We start from the raw sequence: 21,791 nt of genomic DNA, 5'->3' as shown, positions 1-21,791 counted from the left end.
CTTTTGAGATTAGTGTGGTGGTTAGATTGTGTTCCTGGAGGCTCACATACGTATCTGAGCCAAATGAAAGACCAAAGCAGCTCAGCTTGACTGAAGTCAATATCTGAGCAACTTGCTGCAGGAGAGAAAAGAAGTTTCTCTTCTCAGGATTGTTGCTCGAGGCCTTTATCAGCTCATTTCCAAGTGAGCTTTTCTGGGAGATGCAGATTTCCAGCCCTCCAAAGGAGGAGGAGCACAAGCCTTGATGCACAGCGTCCAAGTTTGGGACTGAGCTGTTGAAGTCAGAGCTGTGGTCCAGTGCCTCAAAACACGTAGGACTGACAAGCCAGGCTGCTGACAAATAAGGGAGAGACATTTGTGCTCTTTCTTAACATTGGAGCTAGTAGTACACAAAATCAGATTTTTATCTAGGGAATTTCTTCCAGGCACCAGGAGCAGCAGCAGCAGGACCTCAGGGCCAGGCCAGTGCTGATCTTTGGAAAACGAAGCTGCAGAGTGAAACTGGAGACAGAGTTTCCTTGGGTTATCTGAGCCCACATTGCTTGGATGAGAAATTTACTGCTCACTGCAGAGCAAAGGGGAAAGATAGTCTTGGGATTAAAAAATAAAACCAAAATAATAATAAAGTCAGGAATCCAGACTTCTTGATTCTGACTCTGATGCTGAAAAATCTGAGCTTTAGATTAGATTACATGACAGCTTTTCAATGGTGGCCACTTAGTCGCTCTCAAGAGGGATGTTATTTGAGCATCTGCTTAAGCAACCCTAAGTGTCTGAAGGTTTTAGCACTTTTTTATTCCAGCTGTAGTCTGTAAGCATTCAGCACCCAGAAAAATTGTCTCTGCTTCTGTAGGCCAACGCAATGGTCTTTTTGTTTCAATCTTAGCTTTGCAGATGTAGATTGACATCTATTAATTTGCTTTTAATCATGCTTTCTGTACATCCCAGGGCTCACATGCTGAAAGGTAGAGCTTTTGGCTGCTATTGAGAATGAGTACAGTTCTTTGGAAAAGCTAAACATTTGTCTGTCTTATTTTTTTTTTTTTACTCTTCTGAACTTCCAAGCAACAGCCACTGCCATGAACTTTACCCTAAAGCACCAACTCCAGTGATTGCAGTGTGTACCTGTACCATGCTTTGAAGATGCAAATTAGTGTCTGAGTAAAACATGTTATTTCAGGTAGGATTTAAATATCAAATAAGAACAAGAAGGAGTCAGAAAATAAACACAAGCAGACTTACAAAGAACAAAATGGGTCTGAGCCTTGAGTGTGAGTGTTTGCTATGATTTTTCATGTATGACAGAACCATAGAACAGTTTGGGCTGGAAGGGACTTAAAGCTCATCTCATTCCACCCCCTGCCACAAGCAGGGATACATTCCACTAGACCAGGTTGCTCAAAACCCTGTCCAACCTGGCCTTGGACACTCCCAGGGATGGGGCAGCCACAGCTTGGATTGATACACGAAGGCTGGATGATTATTGGCATTGAATATTATTATTATGAATATTGATTTATATATGTGAAGGTTGAGATACCTCTTCAGTTGTTAAACTGAAATCTTTGGCAAATGAGGTACCTAATATAGAGATACAAGTGCAAGATACCAGCTCAGCATTTCCAGACCTTCCTGAGTTTAAAAATTATTAGTAGCCTGTGAGGTTTGTGCTTTCAGACAGTCAATGAATCTGGTTGGAGCAAAGGAAAATTAAATAGGTGTCTTGAGCTTGACATGCTGATGAATAAACAGGATACAGAAACCGGGATGACAAATCTGAGCAGGCACAGTGTGGATTTCCCAGCTCAGTGTCAGGATGTTCTGTGTATGTCCCCACATGTCCTGAGCACACTGTGCCCAACACGATCTGCTGGGCAAGAATAGTCTGCAGTTGTTGAGTCTTTGCTCACAGGCAACATGTGGTGTTGTGTGTCTGTCTGCAAGAATTTCTGGAGTGTCAGTTGATGTTTAGATATTTTTTCACGGTCTTGTATGAAGAGAGTGCTAGAGAGTTAAAATGAAGCTGGTTTCTCCTCCTGCTGATCTCTTAATGTGATACAGTGTGTGAATGTACTGATTTCCTTAGGAGATGGATTTTTGTGCTTTAACTGCATGGCCTTGGAAGGCCCGTGTGTATTTATTGCAGTGGGTTTATCAATTTATTCAGTGTATATTTATTGGAGTGTTATTATTCAAGCTACTCTGAGCTTGAATTATTTAAACCTTTGGCAGGTCCATTCATCCACATAGGACTTCACTCTGCAGCTGCACAGCTGGGTGTGGGTCTGTGTGTTTGTGGCTGTGATTCCCTTGCTCTTAATCACACTCAGGCTTTACAGGAGCAGGGTAATGTGCTACTTGCTCTCTGTAGCCCTTGAACATCCGACCCTTTGCAGTCTGTTTTTTGTGAGAGAACGAAGTCTCGAAGACTGTACAATTTTTAAAAATCATCTTCTTACTCGGTGTTCCAGGCCTGCTGTTTTTCAGGGCTGTGCTCACCCCGATTGGTTTGGACTTGCACTTGAGTGCTGAAATAACTGAAACAAGGAAACTGCCTTTTTCTAGTAAAGCTTTGTACAGCTCTGTGTGGTCCTGAGGAGAAGCAGGGCGTCCCAGGGAACAGCAGTGATGGGAGTCAGGTGCTGAGGAGGGAGACTGTGAGCAGCCCATGTGAGGAAGGCAGCTTGCTTGGTGCCTGTCCACGCTGATTCACACCGTGCCTTTGGCTTGCTAAAGCCCTGAGTGACCTCAGGGAGTCCACACAGCCTTATAAGTGTGTGTTGAAGGCCCGTAGAAGTGCCAGGCTTGCTGCTTGGCGTCCACACCACTGCTGCTAATCCTTGTGGCCAGTTCTTGACGTCTCTATCCGGAGTCTCCTGAGAGCATTTCCTCATTTTCTGGCTTCAAGGGTCAAGGTGATCTTGTGAGAAACTTCACTTTCATTTGAAAGCAGCCATGTATGTGTCTTTCTGGTTGATAAGAAAAACTTGGAAATGTGATGCAAATTTACCCCCTTGTCTCAAAAATCAGAAGGGGGTAGAAGCAAAATAGTAAAGGTTGATTTTTCTTCTCCTCGGGAGCGTTTTTTCCTCTGTTATGACTAAAAAATTGAGGCATTTAAACTCTCAGTGCTGTTTTCCATAACATCAGAGTAGCAGCAGATCAGTTCTCAGTTGGAGACACCTTTGTTGGGCTCTTGCCATGAGGATGGGGCTGTCTCAGCCAGGCAGAGCTGGGCTGGCCGTGGTGGTGAGCACAGCTGATGGAAGAGCTCCGACTGAGGACTGCAGCATTATTCCTGCCTTTTCTGTTTGACTTTGCATAAACACAAGGACATCACATATCCTGTTTGCTCTGGTTTTCCCATCTGTTTGGGAATAATAGAGATCAGCGGTTTTCTCTTCAAGTTCCAGAGATGAGAGCTGCTACAATGACAAACTGTTGTCTGAGCAAAAGCTGACACGGGCACTGCCGGGACTGGCGGCTCTGTTCCAGTGACCTTTTACATGGAGCAGGAGAAAGGGGGAAAGCAGAGGCAGTGGGAATTCTTCCTAAAGTGTTGAGCTTTAAGTGTTGCAGCTGTGGATTTCCTCAGCAGTCCAGGCTGATGGGGATTTTCCCGAGCAGAGGCTTGGCAGCTGTGGTTTTGTGGTATGTTCCTCTCCTGTTCCCCTTCTCCCAAGGAGAGTGGATGATGGGTGACAGGAGACTGTGGTGGATCTTCCTGTTAAGGCAATCCCTTGTTTTCTAGGGTTTGCAATCATCAAAACCCGTGACTCTACCACTGGAAATTGCCTGTATTAGTCAAATCTCCTTGTGTTCCCCTCTGCAAACATGCTCTCTTGTCTTGCAGTGAGCACAAAGATTCCTCGGAAAAGAAACACAAAGACAAGGAGAAAACCAAACACAAAGATGGCAGCTCAGAGAAACACAAAGACAAACACAAAGATAAAGACAAGGAGAAGAGAAAGGAAGAGAAGGTGGGTGTCTCCTGTGGGAGAGACAAGAGGATGGGTCTGGCTTAAGCTGCTGAGTGGTACAAACTCGGTGGGTTAGATGTAGCGTATACTTCCAAGCTTTTATCAACCTGGAGAGAATTATCCCAGTGCTAACCCAGACCCTTGTTTTGTGGAGTGCTAGATATGAACTCATAAGGGCTTTACTGCAGGTATTGTGAGTGGAAACAGTTCCACAGTGGAGCTGTGTCTGCTGGCTCCACATTTTTCCCCTCTTACTTTTCACTTTGCCAAGCTTTGGTTCAGAGACAAGGGAGAAAAATCTTAGATCACATTCAGTCCATGCAAGGACGAACTATATACTTAACTCCAATCTGCTGTAGAAACTGGAGGGCCAAAATATACTGAATTGTCTAAAACTTGCAGAAAATGTTGCCTTTTTGGTCTGTCCATGTAGGTCACTACGGACGACAGGGGATGAACACGGTCACAGTGCCCTTTGGTTCCTTCTGCAGATTAAATACCCTGCCTGTGTTGTATGTTGGAAAAACATAAAGGTCTCTGGGCAATGCTAATCAGCTTCTACTTTTTATGTTTTTCAGATGAAATCATCTTCAGGTGATATAAAAATAAAGAAGGAAAAGGAAAATGGTTTCTCCAGGTAAGAAATCAGGTCTATGATCTGCAGAAAGCTGCAGTTTGACTTTTCTTAGATGCTCAGTGTTTGACTCCTCTCACTTGGTCCTGGGAAAAAATTGGAACACTTTTAACCCCTTCAGAAGATATGTATGTTTTTCTCAGTTATGGGACTTGGTAGATCTGCTCACCCAGTAACTGGAGGTGGGAGCTGGGGGGTACCTGGTGTCTGCCCACACATGCTGGGTTTGTCTGAGTGTTAAGGAGCTGAATTCTCAGCCAAGGACAGACTGAACTGTGGGAATATTGGTAGCTGGATTTGAAAGAACTTCTGGTGAAATTTGGACTTGACCCCTGCAGGCAGTCTGCTGTAGACAGGGCCCAGCACAGCCAGTCCAGACTGCCTCTGCTGCACGGGTCTGCCTTGTAAAGCCTTTGCAAGGAGTGAGGAGGAAGGACTGATGTGTAAAATCAGAAGTACCTCAGGAAATGCACAGATGTCCTCCCCTAGTACTAAATTCCTGCAATAGTCTCCTGGACTTTGGTGTTCTATCAGTCATTACTAAGTAGTCTTATTAAAAACCTGAAGCAAGTAATTGATAGAAGAGTACTTTTTTCTTAATAGTTGACCAAGATCTTTGTGACTTGTTTAAATCCAGCCACTGGTTATTTTTAGGGTGCTGTATCCAGTCCACTGACTTATTGAAGGTCAGTTTTATGGTGGGTGCAGACATCCAGATTTGCTAGTCAGGAAAAGCTTTCAGTCACGTGTCTAGTTTTATTAATCACTTAAAAAAATTTCAAAACAAACAAAATCCTTCCAGTCTTAGCATGTTCTGTGGATGCAGAGAGGTGGGGTGAAGACACCTGTCTGGTCCAAGCCTGTTACTTATTCTTTGTGTTTTGAATGTGCCCTTTTGACATGAGTTCCTCCATCTGTTTCGTTTCCCTGCTCCTGTTTAAAAATGCAAAGGAAGGAGTTGGGCTTGGCACAGGGAAGAGGCGCCATCTCCAGGCCCTTGGGGGGATACTCTGGAAGTAGCATGTGATGACATTTAGGTGTTTCACGGTGTAGCAGACAGTTAATGGCTTTCTAGCCTTTGCTGTTCAGCAGAATTGCACAATTGTGCCAGTATCACCGGGGACATTGGATGTTCCCTTATCAAGGTAACTGATTCCTCTTTAGGTCCAAGAGCAATTTTTCATGTGTTTGAGAAAAGCCTGGAGGAGCCATCACAATTGTGCCTTCTTCAGGGTCAAATGCTGGCTAACATTAAAGTATTTGTTTCCTTTTTTTTCCTGCCCAAATGTTCTTTTACAAGTTCTCCAGAAAAAAAAATGTCCTCACTCAGATGGTTTTGATTTTCTTTCTTAGGACTTGGTATGATGAGCAATGTTACAGCCTTGGAAACAATGCAATGCAAGGTTCAGCTCGGTCACACATCTCCTTTCTTTTCATAGAACTTTATTTTCCCCCTTACAAAATGTTGTGAAACATTTCAGTGTTTAAATAGACTAGATAAAATTCCTGGCAACTTTACACACAGTAGTTCTACATTTCTGCCTGGAAGGGAGAATACATTAAATGGGACAAACACCTCTTTTTCCATAGATGTTTTGCAACTGTCTCCATGCTGCAGACTCATGTCTTAGCTAATTACAGGAGATGCAACAGAAATGGTTTTTGAAAGCAGTTTGTGTCTCTCTCCCCTGAGCTGCAGCTTCCAGCACTGCAGAGGCTTTAGAGCTCTGCAGGAGCAAACTGCCTTGTTCTGCTTCATGGACACGTTGCCAGCTGACATGAAACTCCAGAATGCCTCTTGCTGCCTGTGGTCTGTGAAGCTGAAAATGCTGCTGCTTTTTTCTCCCAGTCCATCCAGTTGCAAAATCCGCGTGTTGACTTGGAAGCAGAGTCCATTTGATATAGAAATTGCTGATGGAACATGAGTAAGGAAACCCAAGATGGCACTAAGTGCTTCAAGATGTAATTTTGGACTCTTTGAGACATCTTTTTCTTTATGAAGATCAGTGCAATGCTTCTGTGAAATTTAGAAATAATGAGTTTGTCTAAGGGAGTAGTCTCTCTTGCACTCATACTCTGTTTTGTTTTCTTGTTTTGCTAATGTCTTGGGACGTTATGGCTGAAAACATTGAGCCTAACTTTGTGGTCTGTTGAAAGGGACAGGATTGTTTGCTTCCCACAATTTGGACAGTAAAGAGAGACTGATCAATTGAACTTTGCCAAATCTTTGTTTCCTTTTCTGGTTTTCACATGCCTCGATATTTAGTTGCGAAAAGATCCCAGGGAATAGCTTTCAAGCCTTTGTTTAGGCAGTAGTATTTTTCTCTCTTAGAAGGCTCAGTAAAGATACTGAGTTGAAACTAAGTAACATCCTATATTTGACTGCACACACGCATTTTGGTTTGAAGTGTGTAAGTGCTGGAAGCTACAGTTGCTTTTACTGAAAACCTCAAAGAAACAAACTGAACTCTGAGCTGTGGAAATTGATGTTGCTTGAGAAATGGCAATTCAATAGGTATTGAATGACTCTCTGCAGTGTCTGTGAGTATTCAGAGAATGACACCTCCCAGGTCCTCAGGGTCTTAAGATGGCAGCACATTCCATGGAAGACATGCCTATTTTGCAGAAGATTATTTCTTAAAAACTGAGTTGTTGCTGGTTTCCAAGAAACATCCTCTCTGAAGTTAGAACCATGTTTGTTTGCTTCTCCCTGTAGTCCACCACGTATTAAAGATGAACCAGATGATGATGGGTTTTATGCATCTCCTAAAGAGGACTCCAAACCCCTGAAGAGACCTCGAGAAGATGATGAGTAAGTCATGGGTGCTGGTGACTTGGATGTTTACCTTTAGTTTCAAAAAGAGAACACTGAGGCAGCAGGTGGGATTTCAGGTCAGCAGCACGAACTTGTTCAGTTGGGTGACTGCAGGTCTGAGACCAGACTCCTTATGCTGTTACAGGTTATCTGAGCAGGGCAGGGATGGTGTTTGTGGTGTGCCAGGCAAAATGCCATTACCTGCTTCTGCAGATGGTGCTGGGAAATGTTGCAGAACTAGTAAATAAAAAAGAAGAAACCCAGAAGGCAGATAAGGACAGCGATGAAGATTGTAAAACAGAAATGTGAGCAAGTGAGGTATTGGTGTAGCTAAGTGGCTGCAGTGGTTTCTGTTGGGTGAGGAAATAACTGCACAAGAGGCAGAAAATGCACTGTCAGCCTGTTTGGAGGTGGGGGGAGCTTTGCCTGCACTGCTTAGCATGGTTTGCCTGGAATCTGAATATGTCGTGGGTTATGGTGAGGATTGTTGTCTCTAAATCAGAAGAAAAGCACACACGATGTTTGCCTGATACAGGAACCTACCCAGTGAATACAGGCCCATTTACATCTTGCTGTGTCCAGCCAGCTCTTTAGATAGTTTGACTTTATTAGCAGTCAGGGATTAAAGGGTGGGAAGGGTTTAACCATGGTGGCATTCTGTCCCTATGTGGTGTGTCTCAGTTTCCAAGAGAGATGGGTGGGACATCTTTTCTTTGGTGTAATCATTTGATACCTTCTGTTTAGTTTTGTGTGTCCTCCCATCTCATGTCTGCAATGGAAAGATTAAGCATTGGGGTGACTCTGTGCATTAGGGAGAGATTTCAGTGGATAGAGCTCATGGACAGTGACAATAAGGTCGAGTGCCTATGGGTGAGAACCAGGAGGAAGGCTTGTAAGGCAGATATCCTGGGGGGAGTCTGTTATAGACCTCCCAGCCAGGGTGAAGAGGTGGATGAACTATTCCATAAGCAGCTGGCTGATGTTTCATCAGCCCTAGTTCTTGTGGAAGACTTTAAGCTGCTGGATATCTGCTGGAAACACAAGACAGCAGAGAGGAGCCAGTCTAGGAGGTTCCTGGAGTGTGAGGAAGAGAACTTCCTATTGCAGCTGGTAAGGAAGCTGGACCTGGAGCACGAGTCCTGTGAGGAATGGCTGAGGGAGCTGGGGTTGTTTAGCCTGGAGAAGAGGAGGCTCCAGGGTGACCCTGTCCCCCTCTACATCTCTCTGACAGGAGGGTGGAACCAGGTAGGGGTCAGGCTCTTCTCCCAAGCAACAGCCAACTAGGTTTTTACCCATTTATCCCATCCCATGTAATCGCTGGGTGGCTGATGATGCTTTTGAGTTGATTCTTTATCAAGGACAGTGTTTGCTTCAGCATCTGAAACTTATGGAGAGGTATTGACAGTAACAGCTTATGGATTTAGGTTTTGTAGGCTGTTGTACTGGATGGAGATTATTGAGTCTTCTGAGAGAGTAGGACATGAAATGATTTTCTTTAGAAATTATGCATGCCAGAAATACTGAGAACTTGTGCACACAAACTTTGTATATGTATGACTTCTCTTTATTATTTGTACTGGGAAATGGATTGCTTTTATCAGCAAGTCTTTTTGTTCCTAGTGCTGACTACAAACCCAAGAAAATCAAAACAGAAGACATCAAGAAAGCAAAGAAAAGGAAACAAGAGGAAGAAGAGGTAATATGAAAGATGAGTTTATGATCAAGAAAAGCCAGACTATTTGGTGTAGAATTATACAGAGCAGGGGGAATTTCATCTGGGACAGCTGCATGTGGTAGATCCCTACCTATGGGGCAGGTGAACTTATCTGAGCCATAATGTACAAAAAGTTAGGGAAACTTTCTGTCCTACTCTTAAAACAAGGGATGGAGAAGATGCCTCCTGAATATGAACTTCCAGCCTGTTCCAAGCAATTCACAGTCCTTCTGTTAAGCAGCTGTCAGAGGACAGAGGAGCCTCACTAACAACATGGTGATTACACTGGTGATGTGGCACAGTTCAGAGGCAGAGGAGATGAAACAGAGATTAGAAGGATGCATAAAGAAATTTCTTTGGAGAGGGACTTGCAAAAGACAGGTTAGCCATGATTTGAGACTAACAAACTGCACTCCATGTCTAGCAAAGACACCCTTGGAGGCACATGGTACAAGCACCTCCTGGCACCTTCCCTTCCAAGGAGGTGTCTCTACACTGAGCAGACACCAGTATAATCCCAGAAGCCACCTCACAGTGTGCCTGGTGTTTGCCAGACCAGACACACCAGTGCAGGCCAGGGAGGGAGGTTCTGTAGCTAAGCAATCATGTTACCATGGCCAGACTTGCCCCTTATCAGGTGGGAAAGAAAAAGTGGCTGTGTGCACTTAGCATGTCCCAAGTGTAAAGTAAAAGAATTTGGCTTAAAGCTGAAGTGGGACATCAGCAGACTGACTTAATGGGATGATCTAAGAGCACGTTTATGCAGTGAAGCCACAGGAATTCAGTACTTATGTAGCCCAAGAGACAGTCTTTTAGTTTTAACACATCTTTTCAGGGAGTGGGGAAAGACAGTAGCTTGTACTAACAGATTCTTCCGCATTTTGCAGGACAGCAAAGCAAAGAAAATTAAAAGCAAAGATAAGAAAGTCCCTGATGCGGACAAGAGAAAGAAGCCGAAAAAAGAAGAGGAGCAGAAATGGAAATGGTAACTATATGTCAGTGCTGTAGGCTCCCCCTGCACCTGCACCTCCCTGTACCTCCCATGCTGGCTGAGTAAGCACATCTGGCTTTCTCTTCTGTTGATTCATGGGGATTTGTTCTGAATAATTGGCTTACGTTCTGGTAAGCTCTAAATAAATATCTCATTCACTCTGTTCATCCTCTGAAGTAGAAGTGAAATACCTTTTTTGATATCCCTAAAAGAGGAAGTCAGTTTTCTGTGGGGTTGTTCATGTTTTTTTTCCCTATCTGTGTCACGTAGAGGCTGCCCATAATGATCAGATACCAATATTCTTGTGCCCAGAACCTGCTCTGTGCTGACACTCTTCAGAGCAGTATGAAAGTTTGTAGGCTTGGGGATGTCAGCAGGAATAAATTAATAAGTGCAAATATATTAACTAGTATTCTGGTAGAATTTATCTGTGTTTTATAGAGGTACAGAATGAGTGGGTGTCCACCTTTTTTTCTAGCCTGGTGTCAACTGTGCCCCTCAAAACTGCTCCTGCTGCTGGCACACAAATGAAAGTCAGTCAGGTGACCAGTTAAGCTCAGGCTGTTTGGCAAATGAATCCTGAAAATAAGTTTTGAGTGGAAAACACTCCCTGTCTTGCCCAATATCCTAAAGTAACATCACTGAAGTTGTGCTTTCACCCACTTTTATATTTATTTTTTAGAAACTATGTAAAATAAATCTAAACTTTGGGGTTCATTTGGAAGACAGACCTGTGCTGCATCAGTAGTGCTCTGTGTAAGAAACCTGCTGGATTTTTTTAACTCTGTAGTCATTTAAGCTGTTATTGCTGGATTTGAGGAGCTATTACTTGTGTGTTTTGAAGTTTCAGCTTTAGTACTTCCCTCAGTTGAATGCATATGTAGTTCTTGAAAGCATGTGTGTTTTCTGCACTCCTGTATTGTATTTTTATGACCTTTTGGGGATAATGTTTCCTTGAGCATTTTCTTTTCTCAGATCATTTGGCTGTTTTTAACAGATCTATAGTGTTGGGAAATGTCTTTACAATTTTCTTCAATCCTTTCAGGTTCAGTCTTTTACCCCTTTCTTGTCACTCTTATCGCTTCATCTTTAAAAAGAAAAGAATCTTCTGTGGTGTTTGTAGTTTTGCATATTTCTCTTTTATTGTCACAGCTTCCTCAGAACATCAGTCCTTGCATCTTTTTCTTATTTGAATACTCTGTTAGAAATTTGGGGTTCAAGCCCTCCCCAGAAGTTCTCTGTTTGGTTTTTTCCTGAGCAATCCCATTTTTTTCTCAGTCCCTTTGACAGCATATTTTTAATGTCCTTTAACATTAACAAACGACAGGAACACGAAGCAATGGGAAGCTACAGAAGGTCTCTTTAAGCCTTAATGATCCGTTGTCTGTTTGGCTTTGTCTCAGCTGCCCTTGCTGGTTCTGTCTAACTTAATATTCTGTTATCCCAGCTCTGTATCCTTGAGCAGCAAACCTTTACTGAGAGCTGTGCTGTTCCCCCCTCACCTGCCTGGGAGCTGTGTTAAGCTCTGCAGTCTGTGCTTTCTGCTGAGGAAAACTGCCTTGGAAAGCATGTTTTGCAAAATTTGGCACTAGGTAGCTGCATCCTTCTGCTGATGCTCCTGTCATCCATCTGCAGCTTTGTATAGCGTGTCTTCGCTGGACAGGGTTTCATCTGCACTTCACTTGTGTCTCTTAAGGGCATTTTATGTTCCATCTGAGTCAATTTTCTGAACACCTGATACCTTTTTTTGGCTGCTTCCTCAAGTGCTTGCTGCCTGGAGCACTCTCCTCCCCCCTTCTGTGCATCCTTGATGCTGGATGAGCCCAAGGCCTTGCCCTCGTTCCTCACCGTGTGCAGCAACTTCAGCTCCTTCTCACACCACATCAGGGTGTGAGGAGTGTGAGACCCGGGAGAGAGGAGTGTGTGATCCAGGAGTGAGGAGTGTGTGAGCCAGGAGCGAGGAGTGTGTGAGCCAGGAGCGAGGAGTGTGTGAGCCAGGAGCGAGGAGTGTGTGATCCAGGAGTGAGGAGTGTGTGATCCAGGAGTGAGCAGTGTGTGATCCAGGAGTGAGGAGTGTGTGATCCAGGAGTGAGCAGTGTGTGATCCAGGAGTGAGCAGTGTGTGAGCCGGGAGTGAGCAGTGTGTGAGCCGGGAGTGAGCAGTGTGTGAGCCAGGAGTGAGCAGTGTGTGAGCCAGGAGTGAGCAGTGTGTGAGCCAGGAGTGAGCAGTGTGTGAGCTGGGAGTGCCCCTCGTGAGCACTTCTCCCACCTTGTGCTACAGCAAGTGCATTTCCCTGAAATAACACATCCCTGAGGTATATTCTGTCCTTTCTTGTGAATCTTCTCTCTTTTCATTCCACTTGAAAAATCTTCCCCAGCTCTATCTTCCTGAGCCACCCTGGCATTTTTAGACAGGTTTGATATGGGAATATGGGATTGAGTCAGGGAACCTCTATGAGCGATGAGCACAGTTGTTGCTGAATTCAGCAGTAAGGCAGCTTTCCTAATAAGCAGCATTCTTCTTGCTCCCACAAAATCATTTGTGGAATGTTGCTTTAGAACCAGAAGCTGACGAGGGCAGTGGTGGTGTTACACTTTTTCTGTTTGATACTAAATGAGGATGAAAAATTGGCTGAACTCCAGAGGCTCACTCTTACCTTTTGTCTTAATGCTTATGTATGAGGTTTAGGGAGGTGGAGTTGGAAATGGCAGTGGTTTGTGGTCTTTTTGTGGCACACTTTTTGGGAGTTTGGGGCTTAGAAGCCACCCCATTTGTAGACTTCCTAAAAGGCACAGTGTACTTCAGCTGTCTGTTTAAACTGCTGCCTTTCTAGTACTCCATTTAAAGGTGTCCTTCATAAAAGAACAGGAAGGGATAGAGGTACAGAATTTCTCATCAAGTAAGTACCAGAGGAATAAATTTTAAAGAGCAAGAATGACAAACCTGACCTGAGAAGTAGTAACTCCTGTGAATGATCCCCTTACTCTGTTCTTACTGGAATAAAATTACTCATTGTCATAGAGGATAAACTTATGCTGACTGGGAAGAGAGGCAGATGCTTTAGATTTATTTTGCTAAAAGGAACTGCTGAGTGGGAGAACCTAAGTCTTTGTTTGACAAAACATTTGGATTTGTAGCTTCTAATTAATAAAAATAGTAAAATAAAAAAACCCAAACACAACAATCATTGGGAATGTAAATATTTGGAATCTATGTCAATATCGGTTTCTTATATCAACATAGTTTACTCAGGCCTTCTTTGCAGCCAGGGAGTGAAGTGTGACATGCAGTTCAGTGCTGAGAGCTGGGATGGGACACTTTGCTGTTAAAGATGTTTCTGTGCTTCTCATCAGAAAACATCACGTCCAGTGCTGTGGTCAAAGATGGTACCTTTCTAACTGTAACCAACTGCTGTGTGCCACACAATGCTGTTCCTAAATTACTGATGTACAGACACCAGAGAAGCACTTTGAGTGTCTTCTGGCAGAAACTCTTGTCCCCGTGCAGTGTTTATCTTCTGTGCGGTGACTTTTATCTCAGTAGGGATGAAGCAATCTGTATTTGTGCATCACAGCTCCTGAGAGGCAGGTGGTACATGCACATCCTTCCTCTTCTGCTGTGGCACCTGAAATGGGGCTGCTGCTCCATAGGGCTGACATTAGATGGAAGCTTAAACTCTTTTTTTTTTTTATTTATTATTGTCATGGCTGCTCAACAAAGTTGTCTGGGCAATTCAGAGACTGAAAGCTGTGACAGGTTAATGGTCTTCCAGTTGATTGATCACTAAGGTGAAATAGCCTTTCCCAGCAGGGAATCCTATGCCAGCAGCATGTAGCAGTAATGTTGAGGTAATCGTGGAAGGAGCAGGGAGGGGAGGAGTGTGGAGGCAGTGGCTCAGGCACAGGGAACTGGGAGCCAGAGGGACCATACTGGTGGGGCCCTTTTCTCTGCAGGTGAACTGCTGACCCTCTTCAGCTGGAATGTGGGATTGGTGGTGCCCACCTTGCTGTGTTGTGATACCAAAAGTATCATTTGCAAAGTGTTTTTATAGGAGTCCTTTAAGGCAAATGTGCAGTTTTCTGTGCTGCTCTATTCTTCTTCAAGTGTGCTTTTCTTACCCAGAGAATTGGAGTGAATTTAAAATATCAGAGCAGGTTTTAGTCTTTCTTGTCCAAGCAGCTTTGTTCTCATTTAGGTCATAAATGAACATCTGTTTCTTTATCTCTGCCCTTAATGGCATATTGTCCACATCTGAAAGCAGCTGCACAATATACCACAATTATTTGACTTTGCTGAGCAGGCATCCTGGACCTGATGTTAGATCACAGCTGACTCTAATTTGGCACGATCCCAGCTGCTTTACAGGGCCAAATTCTTCATTTTCTTAAGATCTAAGCATTTTCAGCTCTGTGATTTTGCAAGAAGAGGAGCAAGTGGGAGGTGAGGAATATGGTGTCATCAGATAACCTGTGACCCAAGGTGTTCTGTTCATGGACATGATTGTGATTTTTGAAAAAAAACAGGACGGGAAAAAAAAAGGAATTAAATGGTGACATTACATTGAGTATTTGTTCTTGCCTGTACCTGGCAAAGCACTGATTGCCTGCTGATTTTCTTTAGCATACTCTCATACCCACACAGTAATAAAATGAAGATTAGGAGCTTAAAATTGTATTGGTTCATATTTCTCTCTTGAAGGTGGGAAGAAGAGCGCTACCCTGAAGGCATTAAATGGAAGTTCCTAGAGCACAAAGGTCCTGTATTTGCTCCACCATATGAACCTCTGCCTGAAAATGTCAAGTTTTATTATGATGGTGAGTTAATCTGTGTTTCCACTTGCTAGGAAGAGAAATAAACATCTCAGGGTATCGTGGCGTTCTTCCGGGGACTGGAGTGCTGAGGAGGTGGTTTTGGTTTAGTGGTTTGCTTAAAAGCAGCTCCTCAGCAGCAAAGTACAGGAACAGTCTGTGGAAGTAAAGTGAGCCTGCTGCATTCTGCTCACCGAGGTGACACGGGGATTAACTTGTTCTCACTCCCTTGTGGTGGTGAATCTCTCAGGTTACTCACCAGAGTGAGTGTCTGATGCCTCAGAGCAGCAGTGTCTGACCAGTGGAGTATGTAATTGTAGCTGCCTCATCACTGGTCACCTTTAGGCTTGCTCTGTTTTCTTTAACCTTAAGAATTGCAACTTCCATCATCTGTGATGAAATTCATGATCGTTTGGTGGCATGAGCGGAATAAAAGACAATTGAATTTTGATACAGATGATTAGGATCTTGTAGGAGTGAATGGGATGACCCTGGCCTCAAGGACACGGCCCTCTGGTGTAAGTCATGGTCCCACTCCCTGACCACTGCGTGTGGTAGAACTAATTGATGTGGGATTCTGATATCCTGGGCTGACTGGTTGTTAGAGGCTCATGTGGAAGGGATTATATGATGTGATGCCTGCTGGAGCCTGGACTTGATGACCTGTGTGTTTCCTTTTAGTCCTGTGATCATGTTAAATGAAGGATCAAATTAACCCAGGATTGAATTAAGTGGGAGGTATTTAAAAGGATGAAAATGTAATTTTTGGTGAAGGGGACATCTGCACATGGAACTCTTCCAGGAGCAACGTGCTGTTTTCATGTGAGGTGACACAGTGTTTTTAAATACAGAGGAATAGGTGACATCATTGTAGGGAGATAAACATACTGCAGCCTATTAAAGACCAGCTCCAAGCAAGTAGCACAGCGATCAAGGAAGTCTGCACACTTCTTTCTTGGGGTTTGATAAGAACTTAACAAGAAGATGGAAATTGTTCTGCTCTGTTGAAAAATGCATGATCTCTCCTGCTGTCTAGAGAAGGGGAGGGGCAGATTGCACTGTAGCTCTCCCTTGGTGCAGGCAGCAATAAGCTCCTCATTCTCCAGCCATCTATTTCATGGAACCTCTGCAGGGATTTTTGGAACCTCTGCCTCTTGTCATCGTAGAAATTCATCAGTAAGCTCAACAGTCATGGGGTGGGCAGGGGATGTCTGGCAAATAAAGACATCACATAAGTCTTCCTTGAGAAACTAGGCAAGAAATCAGAAGTTAGATTTACAGAGCAGCTGCTGAGAGCTGCTGTCTGTGCTCACAAGGCATTGTCTAATTTCAGGATGATCCCAGGATGATTTATAGAGCCCAATAATGAGGCTGTGGCTGTGGGCTCACACTGGAGGAATCTGTCCCTGGCCTGGGAGGCACTGCCTGGTTTTGTCTCTCATAAGGACTGCTGGGGCTGTTGTTAGTGCCTGTGATAAGGGGAAGGAGCTTGAAATGCTAAAGCCATCTTTTTTTAGTACTGTGAGTTAACAAGCTCGTAGCCCAGAGGTGGCTCAAACTTGCATTATTTTTCTGTAGATGGGGCAAGACAAGAGTGTAGGTGGTGGCAGTTGCATTTCAGTCATGGCCATTTGGTCTCTCCTGCTCCTTATGACCCCTGATTGCTCTCTGGTTTGCAGTTTTTTAAATATTCATGCCTCTGGAATAAATCCCTTTTTCCTTCAAATGTCCAGCTGTGTTACTGAGAATCTTTTCAAACCTTTGTAAAAAGGAGGCAATTGAGTCCAGTGAAATATATTCTGAAGTGATTAGATAAAGGTGACTGAGCCTTCAGCTATTTGGGAAAAATACCATTCATTTTAGCCCCATAACATGTTACTAACTCGATAGCCTCTTTCAAGCTAAAATTTCAGCCTGGAAAAACAGCTTCCCTTGCTGTCTGTCCCTTCCCCCATTTCCTGTTATAAGCAAACAAATGCAGTATTTTAGGTTACAGCTTAAAAATTGGCAGAGTTACTGTTGGTTTAATTTAATTGTGGAATATTCTCAGATCATTGGGAGGACCTTTTGCTAAGTCCTGTTTTACGAGGGTTTATAGATCTTAAGACTTTCTAGCTGACTCCCATGCTTTAATTTTGGAGATGATGCAACTCTTGAAAATATGTAGTAAACCAAAAGCGTGGTGGTTTTTTTCCAGGAGCATAGACTGAACATTTTCTTGTGCTCACTTTTATGCAGTAAAACGGTTGTTAAAAAATCCCCAGGTATTGACTGCCTGCCAGCCCAGTGGAACTTTGAATATTTCTTGCAACTAGCTGGAGATGTGAGCTGCATGCAAAACCCTTCACAGGGATCCCTGACACCCCGTGTTTCATCAGGAATGAAATCTGGACAAAAAGATGCTCAGTGGGAGCGTTGGATGTCGGAGCCGCAGCCTGGATGTTGCAGCAGCCTCTTTTCCCCTGTGTTTTGCTCTTCCCTTGCAGCAGTTTCATTTTGTGCTGCAGTCGTGCAGAGGAGCTGGAATGTGACCCCTCCATTCCCCGACAGCTCAGGCTTTCTTAAAAATGACTGGCTTTTTGAGCCTGATGTGGAGATGCAGGAGTGCATTCCCACAGCTGAGGGAACAATTAGCAGCATCCTGACACGTTTCCCTGCCATGGAGGAGAGTTCAATATTTGGCATTGCTTTCCAGCCTGTTTGTAGTGTATCCATAGGAAGGGCTCTTCCTGCCTAGAAATAGCTGAAGGCTGGAAGGGGTGTTCCAAGGCAGAAACTCTCTGTGGGTTGAAATGGAATACAGGGACTGTATTTCCCATATGTCTGAGTGCTGGAATAGGAGATTTAATAAAATCCCTTGCCTGTTGGACTTCAAACAGCAGCGTCTCCCCAGGAGTGTACCCAGCACGGGGGTGGCTCAGCGGAGGGTTTCCTGCAGCAAGGCCTTTTCCCCTTCCTGCCCTGCACCTCAGACCTGTCTCACATCAGACTGCTGTTGCTTTTTTTAATGTTTAGATTCCAGAGGAAACTTTTTTCAAAATGTTTGTGATGGAAGTCAAGCAGTTGTGCTCTTCTGTTTCCTTCATCCATTCAATTTGCTGTATTATGTAACATTTTTAAGAAAAACTTCTCCGTGGTAAAAATATAATCTTTTAAGTTAGTTACTGTGGCCTCTTTCTGGCTTTGATTCCTGTTTACCATTTTCTTTAAAAAGAAAACCTTTCTTTGTAGGTAAAGTCATGAAGCTGAGTACCAAAGCAGAAGAAGTTGCCACATTCTTTGCAAAAATGCTTGATCATGAGTACACTACAAAGGAGATCTTCAGGAAAAACTTTTTCAAGGACTGGAGGAAGGTATGAATGTTCCTGGCTGCAGTGGCTGTGGGCATGGCCACTGTCTCCTCAGCACTGGGCAGTGAAAAGGGGCTGCTGTTCCATGCTCACAGAAGTTGTCTTGAGGCAACTAAAAGCTGCTTCAGATCTTAGCTGTGAAGTTTCCTGTTTATCCTGTAGTTTCACCTATCATAAATACCTTCCTAAACCAACAAAGTCAGCTTCTCCCAACCAAATATATCTGTTGTTGCATGATGGGGGGTAGCTGATCTGGCTGTTATGTGCCTTGTGGAAGAGCCAGCTTAATATTAGAAGGAAACACCTTCCAAAGACCTAAAACTCAGGACTTCAGCTCAGTCATCTGCCATAAGAGCAAACCTGTGGATCAGGTTGATGCCATTTTCCTGGCTGGGTTTCTGGATTTTTCTCCCTCAGCAGTCCCAGCCTGGTGGATGTAAGAGAGATTTGGGAAGTGGTCCAGCATTACCCAGCACTTCCAGAGACTCCATAGGCTCTGCTTCTTGCCCTTTCCTCTTTGACCTCAGCTGGAGTGAGCCTGTGCAAGAATTTGGGGGTTCTTGGGGGGTTATTGTGAGAACTTGTCTGTTGGTCCAGTTTGAGCTGCCTGGGGCAGGGTGAGCTGTGCAGAACTCACTGTGTATGAAAACTTACAGCACTGCTTTCTTTCTGCAAGGAAATGACCCCTGAAGAGAAGAGCACTATCACCAGCCTCAGCAAGTGTGATTTCACCCACATGAGCCAGTATTTCAAAGCTCAGACAGAAGCTAGGAAACAGATGTCCAAGGAGGAGAAACAGGTACCAGAGGGAATTCTAGGAGACTTCGTGATCCTTAGCTGGCTTGTAAACATCTTGGTGTAATCATTCCTCTGCCTGCCTTGCTTTCATACGTCAGTGTTCTCACTTGCTTTCAGGTTATTACTTTTGTCTTAACTGTAGGAGTCTGTGCTGTGCACCTCAGATGGAGCAGAGCACTGTATTTACAGCTGAATCCTCATCCTGACTTGAAATGATATACTGATAGGGCTGATCCTGCTTAGGTAAATAAAGTTAAGTAAGTAACTGCTTAAGTAAAGTTAAGTAACTGCTTAAGTAAATAATGAGAAGCAGAGCTGCTGCCTCCGTGGGTTCATTGGTCCCTGGACAATAATGAGCAGTGGATACTCAGTTAAGGATAGATAAGGATGGTGGAAGAAATGCAGTAATGCCAGTAGTGAATAAAATGAGAGAAGAAATCTTAAACATCAGTTAATGCTGGGGGTTTTTAACAAAAAATGAACTTTATTATCCAGTAGCATGGCTATAGTGGCTTGTAGGAGAGAATATTATCTTTTGTGACACTCTAGTAATTTTCCTTTGAATGAGAGCCCTGGTAGCTTGGAATTATGGCCTTTGGGATTGGAGGAGTCCCACCAGAATTGAGAGCCCATGTCTTACTGCTTTTTCCATTTGATAAATGTGGGTTAGCCCTCTTACAATGGAGCAGAAGTGGCTTTTTCTGCTGGTTTCTTAGCTGGCACAGCAGTGCTGTCTATGGGTCAGATGTTTTATTTTGAGCTGTAATGTTTTTATTTTTCCTTCTGTATAATTAGAGTTCAGGCACAGAAGTATGCAGTGAAATCTCAGCACATTCTTTCTTAGGAGACTGTGTTCTGCTTATGAGACCATTTGCTGACACAGGCTTGACATGCAGCAGCCTGGAGACATTCCTTTGCCTGCTTTCCGATGCACAGTTCAAACACAGAAGTCTTTTATACACACAGTTTTTATACATAAACAGCAAGATGTGAAGTCTGGTGGATGCCAAATGCTCAATATAGAATATAAAGCAACAGTACTGTGCTGGGGCTGCCCCTGTAGCTGTGCTATGTGGGTAGAGGTGGGTTCTGCCTCTGTTGTGGCAGAATTCTAGTTGCCTTCACCTGCACTCATCTGTTTCCCTTAAATACGAGTTTTCAGTGAGTTTTCACGTGTTCTTTCTCTTTTTCCATTTGTTTGTATTGCTTGCATTTTATTAATGCTTTTCTGGCCACTCTGCTGCTCTGTGGCCAGTCTGGTACACTTGCCATGATGGGGATCTGGTTTTGGGTTGGATCTCCACCATTACTGCAGTGCAACTATAGAAATCCTTTAAGTTCTGGCATTTAAAAGTGCGTGTGGTGCTGTGTGTGCCTTACCTTTGCTTTTGGCTTTTTCCAGAAAATCAAAGAGGAGAACGAGCGGCTACTGAAGGAATATGGTTACTGTGTGATGGACAACCACAAGGAGAGGATTGCCAACTTCAAGATTGAACCCCCAGGTCTCTTCCGAGGTCGTGGGAACCATCCCAAGATGGGCATGTTGAAGAGACGCATCATGCCAGAGGACATCATCATCAACTGCAGCAAGTGAGCACTGGGGGCTTCACACCTCAGCTTTGCTTCCTGGATAGGAGAGCTTATGTTTAAAACCCTATGTAGGTTGATACTCAAGCAGGCAGAAATAGGGATGCTGCTTATTTGTTCTTATATGGATAAGAAACTGAGTGATACAAGCAAAGACTGAGCAAGGCAATCATGGGTTTCACGTAGAACTTTGTCAACATATTTTCTTCCTCACGCCCACAGCCTACATCTGCTTAAGCTGTCTTTCTTGCTAGTATTTCCAGAAATTAATTTTCTTCTAGATAGGTTGCCCTACTTTGTCTTCCTTGATGTTGGAGGCTAAGCTTTGGTGGGCTTCTCTTCAGTCTCTGGTCCTGGTAAGTGTCCACACGACGAGTGCACAAATCAAAGCTGGTCCTAGCAAAGTGGGTCCCACCTCTAGTATAATTCTTCAGCAGGTACATGTTGGTAGCAGTTACATTCCTGATCTTTTGTAGTTTGTTTTGATTCACTTGGTTTCCTGGTGGTGGAAATATGTACTTATGTTGCCTCAGTTTCTTTCCCTGCGCTTTCTTTGTGTGATGCTATTCTTTTTCTGTTTTGATGCTGGTGGGAGTTGCTTTAAAAAGTTTTTATTTTCTGTTTTCTAATTCTCTGTAGGGATTCCAAGATCCCTGCCCCTCCACCAGGACACAAATGGAAGGAGGTCCGTCATGATAACAAGGTTACCTGGCTGGTGTCATGGACTGAGAACATCCAAGGCTCTATCAAATACATCATGTTGAACCCTAGCTCAAGAATTAAGGTAAAGATCTAGTTAAAAATAAAAAGCCAAAACAATCTTCTCGGTCATGTCTCCAAGAAGCAAATGTAGCTCTGGGTTAGGAGAGAGACTGGAGGTAAAGCTGCCTTGCTGTGTCATCCTACAGTGATGGAAATACATAAGGAAAGCTTCTGTGCTTCTGTTCCTTCTCACAAAGAGAAATACAGTTACTGCCCAACAGAGCAGGTGAAATCTGGAAAATGTCTCTTGCAAAGCATCACTGTGTCATTCCTAGAAGGAATGCTTTAACCAGTCTAAACCTAAAAGGAAGCAATTTATCCAAGAGCAGACTTACTCTGGTGGATATTTTAC

General features: G+C 43.8%; 1 protein-coding gene across 1 annotated transcript in view; it reads left to right on the top strand.

The window, feature by feature from the left end:
* TOP1 (DNA topoisomerase I) overlaps positions 1 to 21,791 on the top strand; it is a 65,679-nt gene that overhangs the window by 34,997 nt on the left and 8,891 nt on the right. The window contains exons 4-13 of the mRNA XM_032704925.1: positions 3,854 to 3,980; positions 4,559 to 4,617; positions 7,331 to 7,426; positions 9,050 to 9,125; positions 10,031 to 10,128; positions 14,833 to 14,948; positions 18,174 to 18,295; positions 18,969 to 19,091; positions 20,493 to 20,680; positions 21,317 to 21,461. Coding sequence (XP_032560816.1) covers positions 3,854 to 3,980; positions 4,559 to 4,617; positions 7,331 to 7,426; positions 9,050 to 9,125; positions 10,031 to 10,128; positions 14,833 to 14,948; positions 18,174 to 18,295; positions 18,969 to 19,091; positions 20,493 to 20,680; positions 21,317 to 21,461 — 1,150 coding nt within the window. The remainder of the gene's footprint in view (positions 1 to 3,853; positions 3,981 to 4,558; positions 4,618 to 7,330; positions 7,427 to 9,049; positions 9,126 to 10,030; positions 10,129 to 14,832; positions 14,949 to 18,173; positions 18,296 to 18,968; positions 19,092 to 20,492; positions 20,681 to 21,316; positions 21,462 to 21,791) is intronic.

The sequence above is a fragment of the Chiroxiphia lanceolata genome, chromosome 17, assembly GCF_009829145.1.
Source record: "Chiroxiphia lanceolata isolate bChiLan1 chromosome 17, bChiLan1.pri, whole genome shotgun sequence".
Classification (NCBI taxonomy): domain Eukaryota; kingdom Metazoa; phylum Chordata; class Aves; order Passeriformes; family Pipridae; genus Chiroxiphia; species Chiroxiphia lanceolata.
The sequence above is the reverse complement of the archived record's forward strand: the minus strand, read 5'-3'. Positions and strand labels throughout refer to the sequence as shown.